General features: G+C 42.6%; 1 protein-coding gene and 1 long non-coding RNA gene across 3 annotated transcripts; one reads left to right on the plus strand and one right to left on the minus strand.

Annotated features, from left to right (window-relative positions):
• Positions 1-1,490: 1,490 nt before the first annotated feature.
• On the minus strand, positions 1,491-18,426 carry LOC111964125 (protein phosphatase PTC7 homolog). Its single transcript, XM_023987865.2, has 6 exons — positions 17,708-18,426; positions 5,390-5,569; positions 3,762-3,960; positions 3,306-3,429; positions 3,060-3,189; positions 1,491-2,900 (listed from the first exon to the last, which is right to left on the minus strand). Exons 1-6 carry the CDS (start codon positions 17,907-17,909, stop codon positions 2,842-2,844), a joined length of 894 nt encoding a protein of 297 aa, XP_023843633.1. The 5' UTR covers positions 17,910-18,426; the 3' UTR covers positions 1,491-2,841.
• Positions 16,756-27,249, plus strand: LOC111963660 (uncharacterized). 2 transcript variants are annotated; one of them, XR_011479913.1, is made up of 3 exons: positions 16,756-16,776; positions 26,287-26,410; positions 26,540-27,249. It is a non-coding gene; the product is annotated as an uncharacterized lncRNA (long non-coding RNA). The 2 variants fall into 2 exon arrangements; XR_002877288.2 differs by lacking the exon at positions 16,756-16,776 and adding an exon at positions 23,862-23,951.
• The last annotated feature ends 41 nt before the right edge of the window (positions 27,250-27,290 follow it).

The following is a 27,290-nucleotide window of genomic DNA, read 5'->3' on the forward strand; positions in this document are numbered from 1 at the left end:
ACTGTCTCATACTGGTAAACACAGGGAACGTGCGCCTGTATAAAAACAGGGTTTTGTGGGAAACCGGTTTTTGCATCTACATACTCACAAACATGTATTTTAGTACAAATACTAGATTCTTTATTTGAATATTTTACAACTTTGAAAACATTTACAGAAACTAGTTCTGCATTATTACACTTAACACACATGTAGCTTTCATACTGAAACATTGCTTGCTAGAGAAATTTTTTTTTTAAAATAAATAAACTTGTCTTGACTGCAGAAGCACCACCGAAAAACTCAGAGCATGGACAGAAAAAGAGGGACATAATTGAACACTGAGCAACATACAAGTCGAAACGAGACTGGCTTGCACTGCCAGACAAGGCCTCTTGATAGGACGGTACAGATCTATTTGTTAAGGCGGAATCGGTCCTCACCATTATCAATAAACAGCACTACAACCTGCCCCGCCCTTCCTGGTTCAGCACATGTAACAGAAAAGTGTCCTTAAACCATAGAGGATGACTTCATCTCAAAATCAGATCAGGTATTAAGATAATTATTCATTAACACATACTGAACCCTCACTGTCAGAAAGAGTAAAAAATTAGAGTTGTGTTACTAAGATTGCATGTTTAAGTGTTTGAAAGACAACCTTAAAATGAAGGTGAGCAAATCAGACAAACATTTGGAGGCGAGGCAAGCTGTGTGTGACAGGGGCACATTTGCAGGTAAGCAAATTCCAATAGTACAAATAGCTTGGACAAAGACAGCTTGTCATGCAAAGACAGAATGCATAGGACAGATGAAATTCATGAAATTAAGTCTCAAAGGCTACCGACAAAAATACTTAAAAACAAATTTAAATAGTATTTACTCCACAAATGTAACAATTGAGGTTCTTTTCAATTATTTGTATGCTAAAATAAGCTAGATCAATAGTGACAACATTGGTCTCCATCACACTGTTAGCCTGACTGCAGGGTTTAGATAAAAAGCTGTACCCTGGTCATGCTTGTGAAGCTATGGCTTTCCTTCTTTGGTTTCTTTAAGGATTCAAAAACCTGCATTGCTGTTTGTTTCTCATATACTACCTGTCACATAACTAGAGCCACACACACACGATCAAACCCGTTCTGGTCACACTGCATTTTAGGCACAACTAAAAAGACACCTAAGTGGTCTTCTGACTGTTTTGCACCGAAAATACGAGTGGCCATCATTCTCCAYAAGCAGAATGACGGGTTAACTGTCAAACTGATATGCTCTCAATTTTAAAATACATTTTATGTTACAGTATAGGTGCAGATATTTCTCCAAACCCAAACAAAAACAAGTTTTCCTCTTTGGTGCACTGGCTTCATAACAGAGCAAACATTGGCTAACAATGCAGACAGGTGTGTATTCTGCTATTATGAAGAAGAACTAACAGCATGCTAAGACCAGAACAGGATGATCAACTTCTAGCTTTCATGAAATAATGAAATTGCACACACACACACAAATAATGTACAGTATTAAACACATTTAATTGACAAAATAAAAGYAGCAGGTAAATTGTTATTGGGAGACAGAACAAAAACTATTTTGAGATGACACCCACCACACAAAGACGGATTCTTGCTTAATAGTAAGATGGCATGATTCTTATTTGCCATCCATGGAGCAAAATATAGCTTCACAAAAGAATCACAGGGTGAATCCATATGTTGGATGATATTTCAACTGTCACATCAATGGCTATCAAACTAATAACATTAAGATATAAAAATAAAACTTTGTTTAATAATTCATACCTGACCTATTGTTTCGGTTGAAAGCATTCCTAGATGCTACCATTAGCGTTGCAAGTTAACACATATCAACAAGAGACATTCAAACAAGAACCTACATCCACTTTTTACACACACACAATCATTTCATGGCTACCGAGTCAAACATGATCATGGTATGAACACGTCAACATCGTGGTTCTTTCGGCCCATGGAAGGGAGGGATTGAGAGTATTTACTTCAAGGTTCAACCCTTTATAGATTGTGAATGCTTGTGTACACATCTGRCACAACAGCAAAATAACCATCCTTATCAGTGAAGACACTCTCTGCCTTGTTACATGACACACAATATTTACAAACCCATGAGGATGTGCGCACCAGCAGAACAGTTCAGACTAGCCTATAGGTGGCACTCTGGAGAGATCTCTGCTAGCTGAGCTAGTACATTATACTGGCCAGCTACCCCTGTATCCTAATCCAAGACCCTGACGCGCTGATCTACATCCTTTCTGATCACAAGTCACTGTAACCTCTCTAAACCCCGCAACAACCCAGCCCCTCAATTCCACAGCCTTAGTATTCATCCACACACACAGACGACTTGGAACAGATAGTCACACAGCTACAACACAGACAGAATCAAAATGTATAGGCAACACAAACACATCTCCCCAACAACTCCAAAGCATGGCTTATTTGATGTATAACACCGCTGCTTGTTTCAGGGCTACCGAGCACAACTCCCTGCAAAAGCAAACTTGCCTACACTCAGGACTGCCATTCAGTCGTAGTCTGAATGTGGGGAACCAACATGCCCTTCTGCATCACGATCAACATGAGAAAGTCCTTGCAGCCTGCCTCCTCACTACAGTACCAAAACAAAATGGAAGAATAGAGATGGAGCCCAATTCTGTGGTGAGGAGTGTGTGTTCTATTTTGTGGCTGTGAGATAGAAAGGTCAGTGAAGGGATGGGGGGGCCTCCCCAGTCTGTCCAACACGAAGCAATGCATTTGAGAAGGAGCCAGGTGGAAGACTGACAGAGGGAAGGAAGTGAACAGTTCCAATAAACATCACACACACTTAGTCTGTGTATTCTGCCACAATGGACAGCAGCACCGTGATGTCATCAGGCTTCCCCCCTGCAGGACACAAGACAAAAGAGAACGTATTAAATCGGATTTCCAGAGTTCAAAGTCAACTTTGAATGGCCCAATCTTCAAACTGACAGTGGACATAAAATAGTGGTGCTGGAGGTGTTATTAGGGACGTAAAGGACTTCCCAAGAACCTGATACGTACCTCTTACATTCAGACCATTGTCACAGGCAAACTGAGCAAAAGGGGACATGTAGTTGGGGTCATAGGCCAGTTCATGGGCTTGCTTTGCAATGCTCTGTGCGGTCTGCTGGATGCTGTCATAGTTGGTACTCTGAGAAATACAAGCATTAGCATTAGGACCGGAGAAATGTGTGCAGGTATTTACTAAAGTGAATGTGTAGATATAAGAGTGTGTGCCAGCAGTTCTGAGGTACTGTGATGTGTTACCTTGAGCTTTTTGAGCGCTTGCAGGATCATGTAGTCGGGCATGTTGTCGAAGAGGCCATCCGAGGCAGTCAGGATGATGTCACCCAACTGGACGTCGAAGGAGGAGCTGTCAGCTGCCTCAGGGCTGGCGAAGAAAACAAACAGGACAGGACTGTCAGTGTGGACCAGCTAGAGGGCACTAGACAGCTGCTATCAGACAGTAATAGGTCTCCTCACAAACAGAAATAGCATCAGGAGGAAGCAGGGCAAAAGTGACTGTGCGCCAGAGGGACAGCTGATGGCTGGGCAATAAGACACTCGGTTCCTCCTGGAACACAGTGGAACCGTCGCTGCTAACATAATAATAGTCAAATGTGGCTATATGTTTGACACCCCTGGTCTAAAGACAGTTTTCTCAACAGAAATGGTCATTTGCGACCAGATGGAGGGTCAGAGAAGTGAGGGCGGTAGACTGACCTGTCACTGAGTACCACTCCCTCTGCACCTGGGGGAGCAATGGACAGCTGAAAAGGGGTGTTGAAGTAGTGCTGCTGTTCATCCGAGCGGTGCACCACTTCTCCCCCTCGCACCACCAGGAAACCAGAGTCACCTAGATTACACGTGTGCAGTTGATGGCTCCGTCGGTCCAAAACCACAATACAGGCTGTGCTGCTCCCTGGAGAAGAGAGGGGAGAAGAGAGAGGGAATAGAAAAACATATGGTGGTTAGCCATCACTTGATATCCTTTCTCCTTGTGAGCAAGGAGTACGTGAGATCATGTTGGACCAGTCAGTCTGGCACAGAGACCAAAAACAAATGCCATGTTCCCCCTGCTTCAGCTCCTAGACTGCCCCTGACCTTGAAGGGACAGTCAAACACAGACCTTTAGCTGCTCTCCACCTATCCCAAAATAAGAAGCGGGTCACTTTTGATAGACAAACATTGTGTGACTTGGTGGATAGTGGTGGCTCTGTGCAGGCAGCCTTGCCTGTGGTGTTGGGTCTCAGTTGAAATGTGTCCTCAGTCTGTCACATGCCAGTGCCTTAAAAAAAACATGTGAACCCATGAGCAGTGTCTGTTACTGCTCCTTCCACTGACCTTTTAGGTGCTCTGTAATGGGGTGAAATGGTCACGTGGAGGGGGATGTGGGAGTAGGGACTTGGCCAAATGTTTGTCCCAATGACTTCTGTGGAGCTGGACCTTGGTGGTTGCAGACTGAAGGACAGCACCCTTTCAATTATATGATTATTACATCACTGTTATTTGGATATAATACGGCATATCACCACATTTCATTTTACTCAATATTTTTTAAATTAGATTATTGGTAGTGATGGGGGGAGGAATCAATACAGTCACATATCGCAACATCATTTTGGATGATATTATATTGATACTGACTCCAAGAATCGATTTGTAAAAAAATGTATATGTATAAAAGAACACATTCACCCCCCAGTCAAAAGTTTTAGAACACCTACTAATTGAATGAGTAGGTATGTCTAAGCTTTGACTGGTCCTGTATGTGTGAGATATATATATATATATATATATATATATATATATACACACACACACATAAACCCCCCCCCAATAAAAACATATGCCTTTTGCTAGGTTGCATTAACCAGCGCTAATTGGCTGTACCTGTGCCAAAACTTCTCATCCTATAGCTTATTCTCAATATTTTTTTAATTATGAGCCAACATGTTTTCAACACTTATCTCCATGACTGATCAAAACWAATTTTCTCATGTGCTCTCGTCTCTCTGCCGCAGACATATAAGTAACAATATGTTTGTAACAACAAATCGCCATAAAAAAATGAAAAAAAGCAGTACATATAGAATGGTAATACATATCATCACCAAAGTATGGTGATAATATCGTATTGTAAGATCCCTGGAAATTCCCAGCCCTAATGCTTAGGAGGGAAGGCATTTCAGCTCTGTATCATTATATTTTGGGATGGATTGATGGAGTGCAGCTGAGTGGGAAGGGATACCCACAGGCAACAGATAAACACTCATGCAGCAGATACTGTATGACCCCCCCATGCATTATTGTGTGTGTGTGTCAGTGAGTGAGAGAGCGTTTTTGCTCACCTAGCAGGGGTACTTTGTTCTGTAGAAGCTCATAGTAGCCTGACGTGAGGATCCCCACAGGGCTGCTGGGGGTGAAGCGGCCCTCCTTCACCAGCCGCTCACACGTCCTCATCAGGGTGGCAGAGAACTGGGACGGGTCCACCCCGTAGTCCCTCCATCCACCTACACCATCCGCCACACCTGAGACATACAGAACAAGAGAAAAGTGTATAAGTATGAGAATAGTGAATGATTATCTTTGTCATAGTCTACCATCAACGTTGTAATACCCCCAAGTCTACCATCAACGTTGTAATACCCCCAAGTCTACCATCAACGTTGTAATACCCCCAAGTAAAGTACCAATGTTGTCAACCCCGCGCAAAGGGTTTGGAGGGCAAACCCCGCGCAAAGGGTTTGGAGGGCAAACCCCGCGCAAAGGGGTTGGAGGGCAAACCCCGCGCAAAGGGGTTGGAGGGCAAACCCCGCGCAAAGGGGTTGGAGGGCAAACCCCGCCTTCACGCTCTCTTTCACACACCCTGGCTGTCTGGCTGGGCATTGTATTTTATCATTGTAAATTGCAGCTGTTCGCTGTTCCCAGTCGCATGGCGACAAGAGACAAAAGACCAGACATCCATCCTCTAGTTACCACTGACCAGACAAACTACTCAAACTCACATCACTGTCTGTGTGTGAACCCTTTGGACTACAGCAAGAAAGAGAAATACGCATCAAACACCACCTAGTAATAGTACAAAACAATACAAGCCATGAGCTGCTCCAAACTGCTCATTGCAGGTTATCCAAAAAGGTACACGAGTGACACAAAATTAACAAATCAAATTAAACCACTCGATTCAAATAGAAAGTTATGGACCTGCAGTTGTTGAACAAACCTGCTGATGCTTAACTCACTGACAAAGGAGGAGTGTATGAGTTCAGAGTGAGAGATGGACGTGAAATCAGGGGCCCCTGCATTGATTTACAGCTGTGTGACCCCCGTGATAATATGCAGGCAATTCCACAGTAACAGAATGTGGAGACTCAGATTTTGCACTTTAAAATGTATGCCAAACAAAAACKAATGATTTATTGATTTAGTAGTTTAAAAAGGTCTAATGCAGCTGTTATCTCAATATGAAATCATTTCTGGGTAACAAGTACCTTACTAGGATTTCAATTCAAATGRWAAAAAAAAAAAAGCTTCTTAGCCAAGATCATTTTCTAATGCAATTTTTTTTTCTAGGACTGTTTGGGAGTAGTCTGGTTGGGAGAGGAAAACTTAAAACTAGCTGTTATTGGCAGAGGTTTCAAACTTTCTTATTGGTCTATGAACTATTTTAAAATCGCCTGGTGATGTCACCAGACAGGCCAAAAATTCCATTCCACCAAAATAGGCTGAAATCAATGTACAATTACACAGTATTATTCCAACCTCAGTGTGGAAATATGTATAAAACACAGGAAAATAAAGTTTTTGATTGCGCTGGGCCCTCTTCGATGTAATGGCAAAAATGTAGATTTCTGCCTAAATAGACATACCCAAAAGTAACTGCTTTTCATGTGTAATTACATGATTCTGACATGCCAAAACTTTGTATATTTGGAAAGACGACATCTGGGAGATGAGGAAATTATCAGAAGATAGGCGTTACATAGTTCAGAATACACAAGATGAAGCACACACTAAATAACCGTTTTTTTGTTGAAAGTACTCTTTCATTGACAAGCTAGGTGAATTATTGATGCCCAGAGCTGGAAACAGAGATGGCTTCCACAACACGTGAACAATATGAGAAAGAAAATAGGATTGATAGACCTAACAACTAGAAATGGGCAGATGTTTTAGTAAGKGGTGTCAGGTGTGGTCACGAGACATTGCCAAGAGTCCCTAAACCTCTCCCAAGTGGCATGTCTGTAAATTAAAATTCCAGTGCTATTTGATATTTGCAATCCCTAAATGCTAGTTCAGTATAAAAACACAATTTCTACCATATCAACCTCACTCAGACATTCAAGTGTCCTTTCAATCTCTCCAAAGTGTTCGAATGTGGCAATTGCACTGTTTTTGCACACTGGTATTTTGCATTTTATTCGCATCCCCACTAGCCATTGCAAAAGCAGCAGCTACTCTTCCTGGGGTCCAGACAAAACATCAGACAAGAACAGAACTACATACATTTTAAAAAGGCACACGTAGCCTACATATCAATGCATACACAAAACCATCTAGGTCAAATAGGGGAGAGGCATTGTGCCACGAGGTGTTACTTTATCTGTTTAAAAAGAAAAACCAGGTTTGCTGTTTATTTGAGCAATATAAGATAGAAGGAAGTTCCATCTATATAATACTGTTCATTTTCTTTAATTTCTTCTGGATTTGGGGACTGTGAAAAGACCCCTGGTGGCATGTCTGGTGGGATAAGTGTGTGTGTCAGAGCTGTGTGTAAGTTAACTATGCAAACAATTAGGGATTTATTTTTTTTTACACATGAAGTGATGCAGTTAGTCTCTCCTCGACTCTTAGCCAAGAGAGACTGGAATGCATAGTATTAATATTAGCCCTCCGATTACAATKAAGAGCAAAACGTGCCGCTCTGTTCTGGACCAGCTGCAGCTTAACTAGGTCTTTCCTTGCAGCAATGGACCACACGACTGGACAATAATCAAGAATAGACAAAACTAGAGCTGCAGAACTTGCTTTTAGGAGTGTGATGTCAAAAAAGCAGAGCATCTCTTTATTACGGCTAGACCTCTCCCCATCTTTGCAACCACTGAATCTATATGTTTTGACCATGACAATTTACAATCCAAGGTTACGGCAAGTAGTTTAGTCTCCTCAACTTGTTCAACCGCCACACCATTCATTACCAGATTCAGCTGAGGTCTAGTACTTAAGGAATGATTTGTACCAAATAAACTGGGTCCTGAATATCTCTAAAACTATGAGCACTGTATCACTGGCCAACCATTCCAAAACAGACTGCAACTCTTTGTTAAGGGTTTCAGTGACTTCCTTAGCTGTGGCTGCTGATGCATATATGGTTGAATCATCAGCATAACATGGACACACATGCTTTGTTTAATGCCAGTGGCAGGTCATTGGTGAAAAGAGTAGAGGGCCTAGAGAGCTGCCCTGCTGTACACAGCACTTTATACGTTTCACAGAGACGCTTCTATTAAAGAAAACCCGTTGAGTTCTAATAGATAGATAGATAGCTCTTAAGTTTTCAACAGGTTATGGTCAATAATATCAAAGGCTGCACTGAAATCTAACAGTACAGCTCCCACAACCTTATTATCAATTTCTTTCAACCAATCATCAGTCATTTGTGTCAGTGCAGTACATGTGGAGTGCCCTTCTTTATAAGCATGCTGAAAGTCTTGTTTATTTGTTTAGAGAAACAGCATTGTATTTGGTCAAACACCATTTTCCCCAACAGTTTGCTAAGAGCTGTCAGCAAGCTGATAGGTCTGCTGTTAGAACCAGTAAAGGCCGCTTTACCACTCTTGGGTAGCGGAATTACCTTGGCTTCCCTCCAGGCCTGAGGACAAAGACTTTCCTCTAGGCTCAGATTAAAAATATGACAGATAGGGAGTGGCTATAGAGTCAGCCACCATCCTCAGTAGCTTTCCATCTCAGTTGTCAATACCAGGTTTGTCATTATTGATCGTTAACAACCTCTCCCACAATAACTTTGCAAATTCAGCACTGCTTTTCTTTCATTATTTGTTTTAGTGATGCATGAATATAATTCACTGTTTGTCATAGGCATTTCCTGCCTAAGTTTGCCCACTTTGCCAATGAAATAATCAATAAAATAATTGGCAACATCAAATGGTTTTGCGATGATTAAGCCATCTGATTCGATGAAAGATGGAATTGAATTGTTCCTTCTGCCCATAATTTAATTTAAAGTACGCCAAAGTTTTATCCATCATTCTTTATATAATTGATCTTGGCTTCATAATAAAGTTTATTCTTCTTTTTGTTGAGTTTTGACACATACTTACTGCAAATTGAGAAATGAAGCCAGTCAGATGTACAGACAGACTTATTAGCCAATCCTTTTGCCCCATCTCTTTCAACCATTCAGTTTTTCAATTCCTCATCAATCCACGGAGCCTAAAAAGTTCTAGAAGAAGCAATATTATAAATTCATCAAGTGCGGCGTCTGGATGCTCCTCATTAATCACATCAGACCAACAAATATTTTTAACATCATCCACATGAGTCACAGCAAAATCTTTTGTATGATCTCTTATACACTATTTTAGGCCCAGCTGTTGGAACTTCGGCTTTCCTGGATATAGCCACTATATTGTGATCACTGCATCCAATGGGTACAGATACAGCTTTAGAGCAAAGTTCTACAGTATTAGTAAAGATGTGATCAATCCATGTCGATGATCTTGTTCCTGTAGTGTTTGAAAACACCCTGGTAGGTTGATTAAAACTTATGGCTGCAATCCCGTTAACGGAATGATATGACAGCCAGTGAAAGTGCAGGGCGCCAAATTCAAACAGAAAACTCMTAATTAAAATTCCTCAAACATACATGTATTTTATACCATTTCAAAAAGGTAATCTTGTTGTTAATCCCACCAAAGTGTCTGATTTCAAATAGGCTTAACAGCGAAAGCACCACAAACGATTATGTTAGGTCACCGCAAAATCCCAGAAAAACAGTCATTTTTCCAGCCAAAGACAGGAGTCACAAAAAGCAGAAAGAGATAAAATGAATCAGTAACCTTTGATGATCTTCATCAGATGACACTCATAGGACTTCATGTTACACAATACATATGTTTTGTTCGATAAAGTCCATATTTATATCCAAAAACCTCAGTTTACATTGGCGCCATGTTCAGAAATGCCTCCAAAATATCCTGAGAAATTGCAGAGAGCCACGTCAAATAACATAAATACTCATCATAAACTTTGATGAAAGATACATGTTTTACATAGAATTAAAAGATACACTTGTTCTTAATGCAACCGCTGTGTCAGATTTCAAAAATCTTTACGGCAAAAGCACAATATTCAATCATCTGAGAACAGCGTTCAGCCACAAAAGGAAGCCATACAGTTACCCGCCAAAYTGTGCAGTCAACAAAACTYATAAAAAGCATTATAAAACTTCCCTTTGCTGATCTTCGTCGGAATGCACTCCCAGGACTCCCACAGGAAATGTCCATCATTTATGTCCAAATAACTATTTTTGTTAGCGTGTTTGGTAAACAAATCCAAAGTCAGGAACCGCGTTCACTAAAAGCAGACGAAATGTCAAAAAGTTCCRGAAAAATCAGTAGAAACATGTCAAACKATGTATTTAATCAATCTTTAGAATGTTTTTAACATAAATCTTCAGTAACGTTCCAACCGGAGAATTACATTGACTTCAGATGTGCGATGGAACAGAGCTCYCTCTCATGTGAACGCRCGTGGTCATGATAGACCTGACTAATTCCTGTCTCCTTCGGCCCCACTTCACAGTAGAGGCACCAGACAAGGTTCTACAGACTGTTGACATCTATTGGAAGCCGTAGGAAGTGCAAACTCATCCATATCCCACTGTATTCAATAGCGGCTTGGTTGAAAATCGACCAAACTCAGAATTCCCACTTCCTGTTTGGATTTTTTCGCAGGTTTTTGCCTGCCATATGAGTTCTGTTATACTCACAGACATCATTCAAACAGTTTTAGAAACTTCAGAGTGATTTCTATCCAATACTACTAATAATAATAAGCATATATTAGCAACTGGGACTGAGGAGCAGGCAGTTTACTATGGGCACCTTTCATCCAAGCTACTCAATACTGCCCATGCAGCCATAAAAAGTTAATAACCTGAACCAGATTACATGCACTGGTTACAGTAAGAAGCTTCCTCTTGCGCGGACAGCTTGATGAAAACCAGTCAATATTCAGGTCCCCAAAACACTATCAAGCGTTTCACACAAACTCAGCAACAACAACAAAAACAGCCCTTTTTCAGGACCCTGTCATTCAAAGATAATTCATAAAAATAACTTCATTGTAAAGGGTTTAAACACTGTTTCCCATGCTTGTTCAATGAACCATAAACAATTAATGAGCATGCACCTGTGGAACGGTCGTTAAGACACTAACAGCTTACAGACGGCAGGTAATTAAGGTCACAGCTATGAAAACTTAGGACACTAAAGAGGCCTTTCTACTGACTCTGAAAAACACCAAAAGAAAGATGCCCAGGATCCCTGCTCATCTATGTGAACGTGCTGCAAGGAGGCATGAGGACTGCAGATGTGGCCAGGGCAATAAATTGCAATGTCCGTACAGTGAGGCCCAGCTGTTGGAACTAAGACAGCACTACATGGAGACAGGACAGACAGCTGATTGTCCTCGCAGTGGCAGACCACGTGTAACACCACCTGCACAGGATCGGTACATCCGAACATCACACCTGCGGGACAGGTGCAGGATGGCAACAACAACTGCCCGAGTTACACCAGGAACGCACAATCCCTCCATCAGTGCTCAGACTGTCCACAATAGGCTGAGAGAGGCTGGACTGAGGGCTTATAGGCCTGTTGTAAGGCAGGTCCTCACCAAACATCACCAGCAACAATGGTGCCTATGGGCCCAAACCCACTCTCTCTGGACCAGACAGGACTGACAAAGTGCTCTTTACTGACAAGTCGCGGTTGTGTCTCATCAGGGGTGATGGTCGGATTCACGTTTATCGCCGATGGAATGAGTGTAACAACGAGGCCTGTACTCTGGAGCGAGATCGATTTGGAGGTGGAGGGTCCGCCATGGTCTGGGGCGGTGTGTCACAGCATCATCGGACTGAGCTTGTCGTCATTGTCGTCACAATCTCAACGCTGTGCGTTACAGGGAACACAGTCTCCTCCCTCATGTGGTACCCTTCCTGCAGGCTCATCCTGACATGCCCCTCCAGCTTGACAATGCCACCAGCCATACTGCTCGTTCTGTGCGTGATTTCCTACAAGACAGGAATGTCAGTGTTCTGCCATGGTCAGCGAAAAATCCAGATCTCAATCCCATTGAGCACATCTGGGACCTGTTGGATCGGAGGGTGAGGGCTAGGGCCATTCCCCCCCAGAAATGTCCGGGAACTTGCAGGTGCCTTGGTGGAAGAGTTGGGTAACATCTCACAGCAAGAACTGGCTAATCTGGTGCAGTCCATGAGGGGATGCGCTGTAGTACTTAATGCAGCTGGTGGGCCACACCAAATACTGACTGTTACTTTTGATTTTGACCCCCYCTTTGTTCAGGGACATATTATTCCATTTCTGCTAGTCACATGTCTGTGGAACTTGTTCAGTTCATGTCTCAGTTGTTGAATTTTATGTTCATACAAATATTTACACATGTTAAGTTTGCTGAAAACAATTTTTTTTTTGTGCTGAGTTTATTATTTAGATACAGACTGTTAGCCCTTGGTGGCCTATAGCAACACCCCAACAGAAAAGGCTTTAGATGTGCCAAGTGAACCTGCAACCACAACACTTCAATAACACTTGACATAAGATCTTCTAAGCATTACAGGGATATGGCTCTGAATATATACAGCAACTCCACCCTCATAAGCATGTGTCTCTTCAAAAATGTTATATCCTTGTATTGCTAATGCTGTATCATCAAATGAATGATCTAAGTGAGTCACAGAAATAGCTAATATGTGAATGTTATCACGAAATTCATTTCATTAACCTTATTTCTAAGGCTACATATATTAATATGGGCTATTTTCAGCCCTTTCCTGGGTAGTTTATCAGAGAGAGACATAATATTGAAAAGAGCAGACAAATCAAGAGTAGAAAAAAAATACATTCAGCAGTCCATTAATCAGTTGGTGTGTGTGTGTGCTGTGAGGTTGAGGCTACGAAACCATAGGCTTGGCTCTCTCATCCCTTCCAGGCTTCTGTGAGGGAGGGTGGACAATGAGCCTGTCGTAGCGGATGTACACAATGTCCTCATGCGCTCTGGCAGCCTTCATGGCTTGGATCAGTTCTTTCCTCTTCTGGCGCACAGCTTCAGGATAGTCCTCGTTGAGGAAGATATACGTTCTTGGCTCTTTCCAGAACAGCTACCTTGTCCTTGAACCTCAGGAACTTGACTACTATCAGCCTGGGTCTATCACCTGGGCCGGTGGTGGGTTTTCCAGTCCTGTGGGCACGCTCCACCTCAATCTTCCTGTGGTCCATCTTCAGTTTCTCAGAGATCATTTCCCTCACTTTGTCCTTCCGTCCACAACCATGTTGTTTCGCCTTGATTGTCCCTCAAAATAGTCTGATTTATGTGTCATTGTAATCATGGATGCACACACAGAACTGATGTCCTCTCTCAATGACTTACAGATTGCTGTCATCTTGCCGTTCTCCTGTTTCAACTTGTCGAGTTGACCCTGGGAGAACTGCAAACTGTTCTTCAGGTCCTGGACCTCTCTGGTCAGGTCGTCCATTCTTTTATTAGTAGAATCCACGAGTATTTGGACAAAACACTTGAAACTATTTTCTTGTTGTTGTAACAACTGCTTATAGGTCTCTTTTTGTTAATTTAAAAGATCCTTCACGTGTGAAAGAGAGACACCACTGGCACTGTCCTCAACGGTACCCCCGCCRGCTTTGGTCTTTGTCATGGTAGCTAGCAACGTATGTTAGGCTGTTACTCCTCGCAGTTCCAGACAGGGCAGGTGACGGGGAAAATTGAAAACAACAAACAGCAGGGATCTAGACAGCCACAAACCCGGGACAATCCGCRTCCAGCTAGCTAGCAGCTAGGGTAGCTGCGATGCCAAATAGCTCCTCAAACCCACCATTGGTCAGCAGGATCCTTGGAAAGTTGGAAAGCTTTCGGTCTGAATCAGTTTATTCCCTATTTATTGCGTTTACCGCGCAAACCTGGAATGTAGGTAGCAGCCATCTTGAAACGAGGTCATCGGCTCAGCCTGACCTTATATGGGCATACGAATGTATATGGTTGTAAGTCACACCTAAGATTTTAAGGCACAGATCAATAGCCAAGATACTCATACCAGACTGAATTGAATTTTAAAAAATCAAATATTGGGAGTGTACATTTAAGAGGTTTTTAAGCAAACCATGCAAGGAGGACTTAATTTCCACTGAAAATGTAACTAAACACATTTACTTGAACAGTGTCGATGCAAAGTTTGGTAATGACGACATTGTCACCAAACTTTGCACCTGCACTGTTCTTCTTGCATCTACACTCAACCTCCTCTGGTAGCTAGCAACGCTCTTTGTTGGTGCCTAAAACAAACACTTCCATATACTGTACACACTCACAGACGCATGTCCTACATCTCCTTCCACAGCGGCACATAAGTACCTTTATTTAACTAGGCAAGTCAGTTAAGAACAAATGCTTATTTACAATGACAGCCTACTGGGGAACAGTGGGTTAGCTACGTTGTTCAGTGGCAGAACGACAGATTCTTACCTTGTCAGCTTGAGGATTCGATCCAGCAACCCTTTGGTTACAGGCCCAACGCTCTAACCACTAGGCTACCTGCCACCCCATAGTACAGGCCCAAAGCTACTCTCGCCATGGCAAAACAGACATTTCCAAGATATTAAAAACTTAATTGACATTAAAACTACACTGGGTATAGGGAGGCCTGTCTATAATGATCAGCAGAGGCCAGGATAGAATCCTTCCCGCCAACAGATTGTGTTAGCCAAACAGAAGTAATATAGCACCCAGGTTAGACACAGTATACATAAGCCAAGAACCAGCAGTCTCTGTGGGTGTTTGATCCGGTCTCCATAACCAGTTAATTAGCCACAGAGGAAAGCAGCTCGGCCTCAGCCCCTGACTTGTTGTGAGTCCATCATGAGAAATCAGTAGACAATGTGAGCGCCACTGTATTTCCCTAAAGTATGAGCAGACCAAAGCTATCCATGTAAAAACTACCGACCGTGTAATCACTAGACACAATGAGCATACGATGAGCATACTGAAGAGCTCTGCTGCAGTAATGTTTCAGGTCCAAGAATCCAGCTGGTAGAGAAAAGCAGTAGGCTACACTAGACATCCAACCATTTCATTTTAGTTCGGCACGACTTGTTGCAATGACTCATCCTGCGCTTCTACCACTGTCAAATAGGGCACGTTTTTGAAAAGCATCTCATTCACTGCCTTAACATGATGCAGAGTTAGGCCTAAATCCTATCAAGAAAACAGGGCAACTTAAACCAAGCTAAAATTATGAACTAGCCTAACCCTAACTAAATTCAATAAGGTACAACACAGTGTTACAGATAGAAATGTATTCCATAAAACTGCCAGTTATTTGTTACACATGTTGTGTAATTCTGCACATTCTGAACAAGGCAGTTGATGAAACTTATTTCGGTGGTCTTTTTCTCCTACTACTGTTCAAACAAGCTTTTCGGCATCTTAAAAGCAGGGTTAGCTAGCTTTGGCTGATAATCCTGACCTACATTCCATGCAACAGTATCTGTTCATGCTAACATTTTACATTTAGAATTAGTGTCTTTAGGTATGATTTAGTTTGTTGATTAAGACGACATGGAAGTAAAAACAAATTGGCAACCAAGCCTACCCAAAATGTTATAGAATGATTAGAAGCCCCCCCCCAGCAGTCTAAGGCACTGCATCGCAGTGCTTGAGGCGTCACTACAGACCCGGGTTCGTTCCCAGGCTGTTTCACAACCGGCCGTGACTTGGAGTCCCATAGGGCGGCGCACAAATGGCCTAGCGTCGTCCTAGTTAGGGGAGGGTTTGGCTGGGGGGGGGGGGTTTACTTGGCTCATCGCGCTCTAGGTTTGTCAGTTGAACTGAGTTTTCCCCGACACATTGGTGCAGCTGGCTTCTGGGTTAAGCGATTTGGCGGGCCATGTTTCTGAGGACACATGACTCTACCTTCCCCTCTCCCAAACCCGCTGGGGAGTTGCAGCGATGAGACAAGATCGTAATTGGATCGCAATTAGATATCACAAAATTGGAAGTATTTATAATGAGTAAAAAAAGAACACAGCTGTTGTCAGGTTATGAGTAAAGTAAGCAATTTAACAACAGGAGTAATGGTAGTACCCTATTCGGGGGCGTGGTCACATTAAGCCCTGCCTTCTTTGTGTATCTATGCGGGGGCATGTTTGGCAATTGAAATTCAAACATTTATTTGACAGAAAAGAGATGCATGTTTCTGGATGATGTACCATSCAGCCTTGTTGACAAAATGACCGAGCCTCAAATTATTGCTAGATTTGAGATTGGCGCTCCTCCCTCTCACCCATTGTCTAAACGGGCCATAGACGAGTGCTTAGCATAATCGAATCCGCCCTGTGATATTGGTCCGTATAAACCGGATGCAACCCGGATATAGACGGTCCATGAATCGGCGTATACGAACGTGAGTAGATTACCTTGAAAAAAACGGGCGGACATCTTGGACGTATTCTCCAGGTTTTATTATATCTCAGTGGTGCAAACCTGCTTTAGGCACCGTTCTGAATGTGTGACATCTGGTAAATAAGAACTTGATAAAGATATGGGCGGATATTTTCTATGAACTGGTAAAACGACAATGCACTTCCCCCTCATGAGTCTGTAAAACGTGAATTGGTCCTGGAAACATGGCTGCCTCCATGTTCAACCATTCTGACCTTTGGAAAACACCGGAGTGAGTTTCCCCTAAGCGCGTGTGAAATGTGTGTAAAAACAACAAAGGTCGACTAAGGCTAATGAATATGAAGCTATAGGCTGTCATAACAGAATTATACTCCAACGAACCTCATTGTTCTTAGCATCGAATGGCGGAACAATTCATAAGCTAACAATTTATAGCCACAATCAACGTGCGACTTCCACATTTGTCACGCTATGAAATAGCTGTGTAACGTTATACATTGTATCGTTGTATACATGTTCACACTATCGCCACTAGTAGCGCTGGTAAGAGGACTTGTCCATACGTCTAGGTGAAAGGTCTTTACAATTACTCTTCAACAAAGTATACATTTTTTGTAAACCCAGGCACAATGTTTCTCGGTGGCTTTTAGGCCTACAGACCACAGCTGTAGTCTACCGTAGAAGGCAAACATCGGAAAACGCCGTGACAATTTAAGACGAGGTTAAATCAGGTAATGGGTAACGGTAGGGAATATCCTCGTTTTCGTGACATGGGTTGGCGACACATTGAAGGTTAATTGTGGAAAATGCTATTATCCCCCAAAATACCTTGCACATTTCACGGTGGCTTTTGTTTTCTTATAATAAACGACTAGACTACTTTAACGATGTCTTTACGGAACAGATAATTGGAATATTAAAGTGAGACTTACCCAATACATCGGCGGACCTATGCCGGGCAATGAAACAAGCGTCATCCCCGTAGCACATCCCTTTCTTCAATATCCCCTTACGAAAGTCTTTCCCAAACCCACAACTAGCTGTGACCAGGCTGTAGTCCCGACCATCAGTTTGAGAGAGTCCGCCAAGGACAGCCCTCGCAACCAATCTTCCATAGGAGAGTACGGATAACATTCCTCAAAAGCGAGCGCTCGTCTCTACCTGCCGAGCCCTTCACTCTCCACTCGGCCTAGCCTACTTCGAGACTCTATTCGACTTCCACCATTCGTTTTGGATACTTCTACCACTGAATAGGCTAAAACGCGAGTCAGAGAGGTAACACAACCGTGGAAAAGGGTCCTGGACTATGTCAAATTCTTTTAAATTGTGAAATTGCACTGGTTCTTTAGGTTTTGGTAGATTTCATTGATCTTCCGGTGTGCACAATCCTTGCCGACATGTTTCCAGTCACACACAAATGCACGCCGACAGCGCAAACCGGGTCCTCCAGTCTTGGGATTCGTTGGCCGACGTCACAGCTGCGCACGCAAATGCAGGCTCTCCAACGCTTAATCAAAGATGACCTATTATAATTGACAAGATGATCGACTGACCGCTCTAACAATGGAAATACACGTCTGCGAAGGCGAGATCGGGAGGGAACGGTCTAGTTAATGATATTTTATAGAAACATACCAATACACTTGTAACAACCTAAGCATTATTCAGCTTCGATCAAATATGCCTTACCTATCAAATGGTAATTCCCTTTTATCTTGACCAAATGTAACACTCTCCTATTGCCCCCATTAAAATAAAATAAAAAACACCTTACTTGGTCTGCTTATTCTGCGCGGACAGATTTTGGGCGGAGTCGACCATGTCGCTTTTTCTTCGATGAGGTTTAACGGCGGTTGGCATCCMAAAAAATGGTGCATTACCGCCACCTACTATACTGGAGTACAACTCCCTTATACTTTGCTTGAAAAAAATAAAGAAACAAATCCCTTCCGTCTAACACTACACAGAAAAAAAAGAAAACCACCCTACTCCACTATTTAAATCTATTTAGTCCTACCTCAGGCCAACAACCTGAAAGGATGGGACATCACGACCCTGTAACTCTTCTGATGTCAAGTCTCGCACACCCAAATACCTTTCTACAGCTGCCACCACAATTTAATCTTGATGGTTGTACAGTCCCCTCAAATAAAACTGCGAAGGACTTCAGCATTACTCTGGACCCTGATCTCTCTTTTGACAAACATATTTAGACTTTTTATTTATTTTTTCTACTGTGTTGACTGTATGTTTGTTTATTCCATGTGTAACTCTGTGTTGTTGTATGTGTCGAACTGCTTTGCTTTATCTTGGCCAGGTCGCAGTTGCAAATGAGAACTTGTTCTCAACTAGCCTACTTGGTTAAATAAAGGTGAAAAATAAATTAAATATCAAGACTGTTTCAAGGATAGCTTTTTTTCATCTACGTAACATTGCAAAAATCAGAAACTTTCTGTCCAAAAATTATGCAGAAAAATKTATCCATGCTTTTGTCACTTTGTCACTGCTTTTGACTACTGCAATGCTCTACTTTCCGGCTACTCGGATAAAGCAATAAATAAACTTCAGTTGGTGCTTAACACGGCTGCTAGAATCTTGACTAGAACCAAAACATTTTATCATATTACTCCAGTGCTAGCCTCTCTACACTGGCTTCCTGTTAAGGCAAGGGCTGATTTCAAGGTTTTACTGCTAACCTACAAAGCATTACATGGGCTTGCTCCAACCTATCTTTACAATTTGGTCCTGCCGTACATACCTACAGTCGTGGCCAAAAGTTTTGAGAATTACACAAATATGAATTTTCACAAAGTCTGCTGCCTCAGTTTGTATGAAGGCAATTTGCATATACTCCAGAATGTTATGAAAAGTGATCAGATGAATTGCAATTAATTGCAAAGTCCCTCTTTGCCATGCAAATKAACTGAATCCCTAAAACACGTTTCCACTGCATTTCAGCCCTGCCACAAAAGGACCAGCTGACATCATGTCAGTGATTCTCTCGTTAACACAGGTGTGAGTGTTGACGAGGACAAGGCTGGAGATCACTCTCATGATTGAGTTCGAAAAACAGAAGGAGGGTGGTGCTTGGAATCATTGTTCTTCCTCTGTCAAACATGGATACCTGCAAGGAAACACGTGCCGTCATCATTGCTTTGCACAAAAAGGGCTTCACAGGCAAGGATATTGCTGCCAGTAAGATTGCACCTAAATCAACCATTTATTGGATCATCAAAAACTTAAAGGAGAGCGGTTCAATTGTTGTGAAGAAGGCTTCAGGGCGCCCAAGAAAGTCCAGCAAGCACCAGGACCATCTCCTAACGTTGATTCAGCAGCGGGATCGGGGCACCACCAGTACAGAGCTTGCTCAGGAATGGCAGCAGGCAGGTGTGAGTGCATCTGCACGCACATTGAGGCGAAGACTTTTGGAGGATGGCCTGGTGTCAAGAATGGCAGCAAAGAAGCCACTTCTCTCCAGGAAAAACATCAGGGACAGACTGATATTCTGCAAAAGGTACAGGGATTGGACTGCTGAGGACTGGGGCAAAGTCATTTTCTCTGATGAATCCCCTTTCCGATTGTTTGGGGCATCCGGAAAAAARCTTAGCCTGGAGAAGACAAGGTGAGCACTACCATCAGTCCTGTGTCATGCCAACAGTAAAGCATCCTGAGACCATTCATGTGTGGGGTTGCTTCTCAGCCAAGGGAGTGGGCTCACTCACAATTTTGCCTAAGAACACAGCCATGAGTAAAGAATGGTACCAACACATCCTCCGAGAGCAACTTCTCCCAACCGTTCCAGGAACAGTTTGGTGACGAACAATGCCTTTCCCAGCATGATGGAGTACCTTGCCATAAGGCAAAAGTGATAACTAAGTGGCTCGGGGAACAAAATATCGATATTTTGGGTCCATGGCCAGGAAACTCCCCAGACCTTAATCCCATTGAGAACTTGTGGTCAATCCTCAAGAGGCGGGTGGACAAACAAAAACCCACAAATTCTGACAAACTCCAAGCATTGGTTATGCAAGAATGGGCTGCCATCAGTCAGGGTGTGGCCCAGAAGTTAATTGACAGCATGCCAGGGTGGATTGCAGAGGTCTTGAAAAAGAAGGGTCAACACTGCAAATATTGACTCTTTGTATCAACTTCATGTCATTGTCAATAAAAGCCTTTGACACTTATGAAATCCTTGTAACTATACTTCMGTATTCCATAGTAACATCTGACAAAATATCTAAAGACACTGAAGCAGCAAACTTTGTGGAAATTAGTATTTGTGTCATTCTCAAAACTTTTGGCCACGGCTGTACACGTACGCTACGGTCACAAGACGCAGGCCTCCTTATTGTCCCTAGAATTTTAAGCAAACAGCTGGAGGCGGGGCTTTCTCCTATAGAGCTCAATTTTTATGGAATGGTCTGCCTATCCATGTGAGAGACACAGACTCAGTCTCAACCTTTAAGTCTTTTTTGAGTCTCAGGGCAAAGGGTCTGAATACCTATGTAAATAAGGTATTTCTGTTTTTTATTTTTAATACATTTGAAGAAAATTCTAAAACCCTTTTTTCAACTTGTCATTATGGGGTATTGTGTGTAGACTACATCTAATTTGCTGAGTAGAGTGTTGGACATGATTTGGAAAGGCAAACACCAGTGTATATAATCAACCTACCAATTATTCAAATAGGCCCTATTATACTTTTTATTAAAAATATATATTTTACCTTTATTTAACCAGGTAGACCAGTTGAGAACAACTTCTCATTTACAACTGTGACCTGGCCAAGATAAAGCAAAGCAGTGCGACAAAAACAACAACACAGAGTTACACATGGGATAAACAAATGTACAGTCAATAACACAATAACAATAATCTATATACAGTGTGTGCAAATGAAGTAAGATTAGGGAGGTAAGGCAATAAATAAATAGGCCATAGTGGTGACATAATTACAATTTAGCATTGACACTGGAGTGATGGATATGCAGATGATGATGTGCAAATAGAGATACTGGGGTGCAAAAGAGCAAAAATAAATAGCAATATGGGGATGAGGTAGTTGGGTGGGCTATTTACAGGTGTGCTGTGTACAGGTGCAGTGATCAATCAGTAAGCTGCTTTGACAGCTGATGCTTAAAGTTAGTGAGGGAGATATAAGTCTCCAGCTTCAGTGATTTTTGCAATTCGTTCCAGTCATTGGCAGCAGAGAACTGGAAGGAAAGGCAGCCAAAGCAGGAGTTGGCTTTGGGGATGACCAGTGAAATATACCCGCTGGAGTACGTGCTGTTGGTGGGTGTTGCTATGGTGACCGGTGAACTGAGATAAGGCGGGGCTTTACCTAGCAAAGACTTAGATGACCTGGAGCCAGTGGGTTTGGCGACGAATATGAAGCTAGGGCCAGCCGACGAGAGCATACAGGTCGCAGTGGTGGGTAGTATATGGGGCTTTGGTGACAAAACGGATGGCACTAAGTAAATCTCAGTAAATCTAATTTACTGAGTAAAGTGTTGGAGGCTATTTTGTAAATTACATTGCCGAAGTCACGGATCGGTAGGATAGTCAGTTTTACGAGGGTATGTTTAGCAGCATGAGTGAAGGAGGCTTTGCTGCGAAATAGGAAGCCGATTCTAGATTTGATTTTGGATTGGAGATGCTTAATGTGAGTCTGGAAGGAGAGTTTACAGTCTAACCAGACACCTAGGTATTTGTAGTTGTCCACATATTCTAAGTCAGAACCGTCCAGAGTAGTGATGCTAGTCGGGCGGGCGGGTGCCGGCAGCGATCGGTTGAAAGGTATGCAGTTGAAGGCCATGGAAGGAGTGTTGTATGGCATTGAAGCTCGTCTGGAGGTTTGTTAAAAAGAAGGGCCAGAAGTATACAGAAAGGTGTCGTCTGCGTAGAGGTGGATCAGAGAATCACCAGCAGCAAGAGCGACATCATTGATATATACAGAGAAAAGAGTCGGCCTTAGAATTGAACCCCGTGGCACCCCCATAGAGACTGCCAGAGGTCCGGACAACAGGCCCTCCAATTTGACACACTGAACTCTATCTGAGAAGAGGTTGGTGAACCAGGCGAGGCAGTCATTTGAGAACCAAGGCTGTTGAGTCTGCCGATTAATAATGCAGTGATTGACTTCAAAATTAAAATCAAATTTGCGGGGCCTCCCAAGTGGCGCAGCAGTCTACGACACTGGTTTCGATCCCGGCTGTATCACAACCGGACGTGATCAGGAGTCCCATTGGGCGGCGCACAATTGGCCCAGCGTCGTTAGGGGAGGGTTTTGCCGGCTCATTACTTGGCTCATTACTTTACTTGGCTCATTGCGCTCTAGCAACTCATTGTGGTGGGCCGGGCACCTGCGGGCTGACCTCGGTTGTCAGTTGAACGGTGTTCCGACACATTGGTGCGGCTAGCTTCCGGGTTAAGTGGGCGTTAAGAAGTGCGGTTTCGYGGATCATGTTTCGGAGGACTCATGACTCGACCTTCGCCACCTGAGCCCGTTGGGGAGTTGCAGCAATGAGACAAGATGAAAATTGGGGAGAATTTTTTTATTTTTAAAATTATAATAATAATTTGCAAGCCTATACTTGTAACTTTGTAGGCCACATGTGCTGCACCAGAATCACATGTTCTCTGTTTTATCATGGTTTGAACAAGGTCATTCCAGTCTGTATAGTACAGTATAATACAGTACAGTAATACAGTTCACACTTGTTACGTTCCCCAGTTTCTGTGTTGTGGGTTTGTATGTGTATATGTGTATATGTTTCAGGATGGCTTCCTGGATTCCAAGCTGCTGATTGGTCGGCCCCATTGCAGATTGGAGCTCTGAACCCGCCCTCTTGTCAGGGGATACAGCTGGCTGCAATTTCGGACTCCTTCTGCAGCTTGAAAAGCCAGTGTTCCTTTGTCAGGAGGAGAGAGAGAGCTTCGTTGTATGTGCTGGTCTGGGAAATATGCTGTAAAGTTTTTTGTAGCTGGTCCTGCAGAGCTATGTGTTTGCGATAGTACYTAGTGTTTTTGGTTTATTCAAATTGTTCACTGAGTTTGGAGACTTATTCTGTTTAATTTGTTCCCAGGGGGGAAGGGGAAGGCACCTTGGGAGTGTTTAGGCARGAGGCCAGCGGGCATACATATACCCGTAGTATGTACTCTGTCTATGCACACTAGGTAAGACTTGGGTGGAACACCCCCTGTATTTTGGTTAGCGCGCCAGGTGGCGTTAAGAATAGGTAGGAGAGGAGGCTTTTTAACTTYACTTTCTTTRCTTTGGTTCCGWCCAGCCCCATTTCCCCACATTTACCGTGTTAAGGACATAAATTCCCTGTTAATGGTAATATTCTCTGCCGCTGTCATCCTTACCCGCACCTACAATCACATACCTCTTTCACTCCACAGGGAGTTGCGTGTAGCAGGGTGTTGCGTTCCCTTCAAGAGGTGTACGTAACAACACTCAAAAAGATTAGTTTACTGGAACTTGTTTCATGTATTTACCCACGAGAACATGTAGCTAGCTACATCAATGGGCTTATGTTTTCTCTCTTGCGTAATGTGCGCTAGCCTATACTGTATCATATTTAATGGATAACGGCACATACATTTGGGCTTGGGCTCATAAAATGTATTATATATAAAATGGCTCGTCAGGCTTGAATTTTCGATCAAAGCTCTAATCAAAYCCAGACATAGTTCTATGTACAGTTGAAGTCGGACGTTTACATACACTTAGGTTGCAGTCATTATAACTCGTTTTTCAACCACTCCACAAATTTCTTGTTAACGAACTAGTTTTGGCAAGTCGGTTAGGACATCTACTTTGTGCATGACAAGTCATTTTTCCAACAATTGTTTACAGACAGATTATTTCACTTATAATTCACTATCACAATTCCAGTGGGTCAGAAGTTTACATACACTAAGTTGGCTGTGCCTTTAAACAACTTGGAAAATTCCAGAAAATGTCATGGCTTTAGAAGCTTCTGATAGGCTAATTGACATAATTTGAGTAAATTGGAGTGTATCTGTGGATGTATTTCAAGGCCTACCTTCAAATTCAGTCCCTCTTGACATAGGGAAATCAGCCAGGACCTCGGGGGAAAAAAAGATTTTAGACCTCCACAAGTATGGTTCATCCTTGGGAGCAATTCCCAAATGCCTGAAGGTACCATGTTCATCTGTACAAATAATAGTACGCAAGTATAAACACCATGGGACCAYGTAGCTGTCATACCGCTCAGGAATGAGATGCGTTCTGTCTCCTAGAGATGAACGTACTTTGGTGCGAAAAGTACAAATCAATCCCAGAACAACAGCAAAGGACCCTGTGAAGATGCTGGAGGAAACGGGTACAAAAGTATCTATATCAACAGTAAAACGAGTCCTATATCAACATAACCTGAAAGGCAGCTCAGCAAGGAAGAAGCCATTGCTTCAAAACCATGTACTTTTTGGAGAAATGTCCTCTGGTCTGATGAAACAAAAATAGAACTGTGGCCATAATGACCATTATGTTTGGAGGGAAAAGGGGGAGTCTTGCAAGCTGAAGAACACCATCCCAACCGTGAAGCACGGGGGTGGCAGCATCATGTTGTGGGGGTGCTTTGCTGCACTTCACAAAATAGATGGCATCATGAGGTAGTAAAATTATGCAGATATATTGAAGCAACATCTCAAGACATCAGTCAGGAGGTTAAAGCTTGGTCACAAATGGGTCTTCACACTTCACAAAATAGATGGCATCATGAGGTAGGAAAATTATGCAGATATATTGAAGCAACATCTCAAGACATCAGTCAGGAAGTTAAAGCTTGGTCGCAAATGGGTCTTCCAAATGAACAATGATCCCAAGCATACTTCCAAAGTTGTGGCAAAATGGCTTAAGGACAACAAAGTCAAGGTATTGGAGTGGCTATCACAGCCCTGACTTTAATCCTATAAAAAATGTGTGTGCAAAACTGAAAAAGCGTGTGTGAGCAAGGAGGCCTACAAACCTGACTTAGTTACACCAGCTCTGTCAGGAGGAATGGGCCAAAATTCACCCAACTTATTGTGGAAGGCTACCCAAAACGTTTGACCCAAGTTAAACAATTTCAAGGCAATGCTACCAAATACTAATTGAGTGTATGTAAACTTCTGACCCACTGGGAATGTTATGAAAGAAATAAAATATTAAATAAATCATTCTCTCTATTATTTAGACATTTCACATTCTTAAAATAAAGTGGTGATCCAAACTGACCTAAAATGGAATTTTTACTAGGATTAAAAGTCAGGAATTGTGGAACTGGGTTTAAATGTATTTGGGAAGGTGTATGTAAACTTCGACTTCAACTGTACCTTTTAGGTTCCTCCATCTGTAGGTCATTGTATTGGCCTGTGTGGTACAGTCTTTCATGTGTAGTAGTTTGTTGCATCATATTGTTTAGTTTATCATTAGTGTCAACATTGAATTCAATCTAAGCCACAGATTGTTAACTTTTTCCATTTTGTACTTGACCTTTTATAGATGCAGACCCGAATACATTCAAGCTGCACTCTGAGAGCAAGCATCCCACGTCTCCAATGGTCCCAGTACTGGTTGATGTTCAAGCCTAAGTGATCACACGCACTCAAATGGACCTACAGCGGGGGTAAGATTCTTCCATCATTCACACATGTAGTCAACAAAATGCTGTCCTCAATGCTTAAATTGTATTGTGTATGGCTCAATTTGTGGAAAAGCTATGCTCATTCATCGTCTTTAATGTTGTGAATTACAGACACACGATGACCACGATTTGAATGCTGCAACTGAGACAGAATGACATCGAGGGATATACGCTGAGACCCCGAGTATGGCTGGACATGGAATGAATATTTGTGACAATGACCTAAAAGGTGTGCAGAAGCACACCAGCACCCCATTTTATATGTATTACATGTCCAACCATCCCTCTAGCTACCCCTTATTCCACACTATGCCTTTTATGCCCCATGGTCCCTCAACTTCGGACACTTTGGAACGCGCCATCTTATCTCTATAAACACACCCTACCTTCACCCATTTTTTTTTTCTTCTCCCCATGCTGCTTCCTTCACTTGTTCTTCTCCTAGTTTGATAACATCTAGACTCAGTACCACGTTTAAGTGTTGTGGTGTACTGTTTTGGCTACTTTTTTCCCACCTGTGTAATGCTGCCCTCCTGCTTATTCTTGGGTCCAGACTGAAAAGGGGTTGTGTTAAAATTGGGAGGACATTTCGGYTGAATGCTTTCAGTTATGCAACTGACTAGGTATCCCCTTTCCGTTCCCCTTGAATGCAGTGTTAATAAATGTGCTGCTCACAATTGTCAGCAGCAATGTGGACAGTGTTAAATTGACCAGAAAGGTGTTGATATAGCTGCATTTAGGCATGGCCTAAATCTGTTAAGTGTTTCTCATTCTGCTAGAGTTAACTTTGTATTTTATATTAAACCTACCTTACACATCCAGTTCTTTCTCCATTTGTAACTCTCCCACCAAAAATCACAAT

The sequence above is a fragment of the Salvelinus sp. IW2-2015 genome, linkage group LG5 (genome assembly GCF_002910315.2).
Source record: "Salvelinus sp. IW2-2015 linkage group LG5, ASM291031v2, whole genome shotgun sequence".
Classification (NCBI taxonomy): Eukaryota; Metazoa; Chordata; class Actinopteri; order Salmoniformes; family Salmonidae; genus Salvelinus; species Salvelinus sp. IW2-2015.

Bases quoted from the DNA above. Each gene is read 5' to 3' on its own strand.
- LOC111964125 (XM_023987865.2), bottom strand. From the start codon at position 17,909: ATGTTATCCGTACTCTCCTATGGAAGATTGGTTGCGAGGGCTGTCCTT. The intron at 5,570-17,707 runs GTAAGTCTCACT...TGTATGTCTCAG, and splicing joins TAGGTCCGCCGATGTATTGG to GTGTGGCGGATGGTGTAGGT. The intron at 2,901-3,059 runs GTACGTATCAGG...TGTGTCCTGCAG, and splicing joins CAATGGTCTGAATGTAAGAG to GGGGGAAGCCTGATGACATC.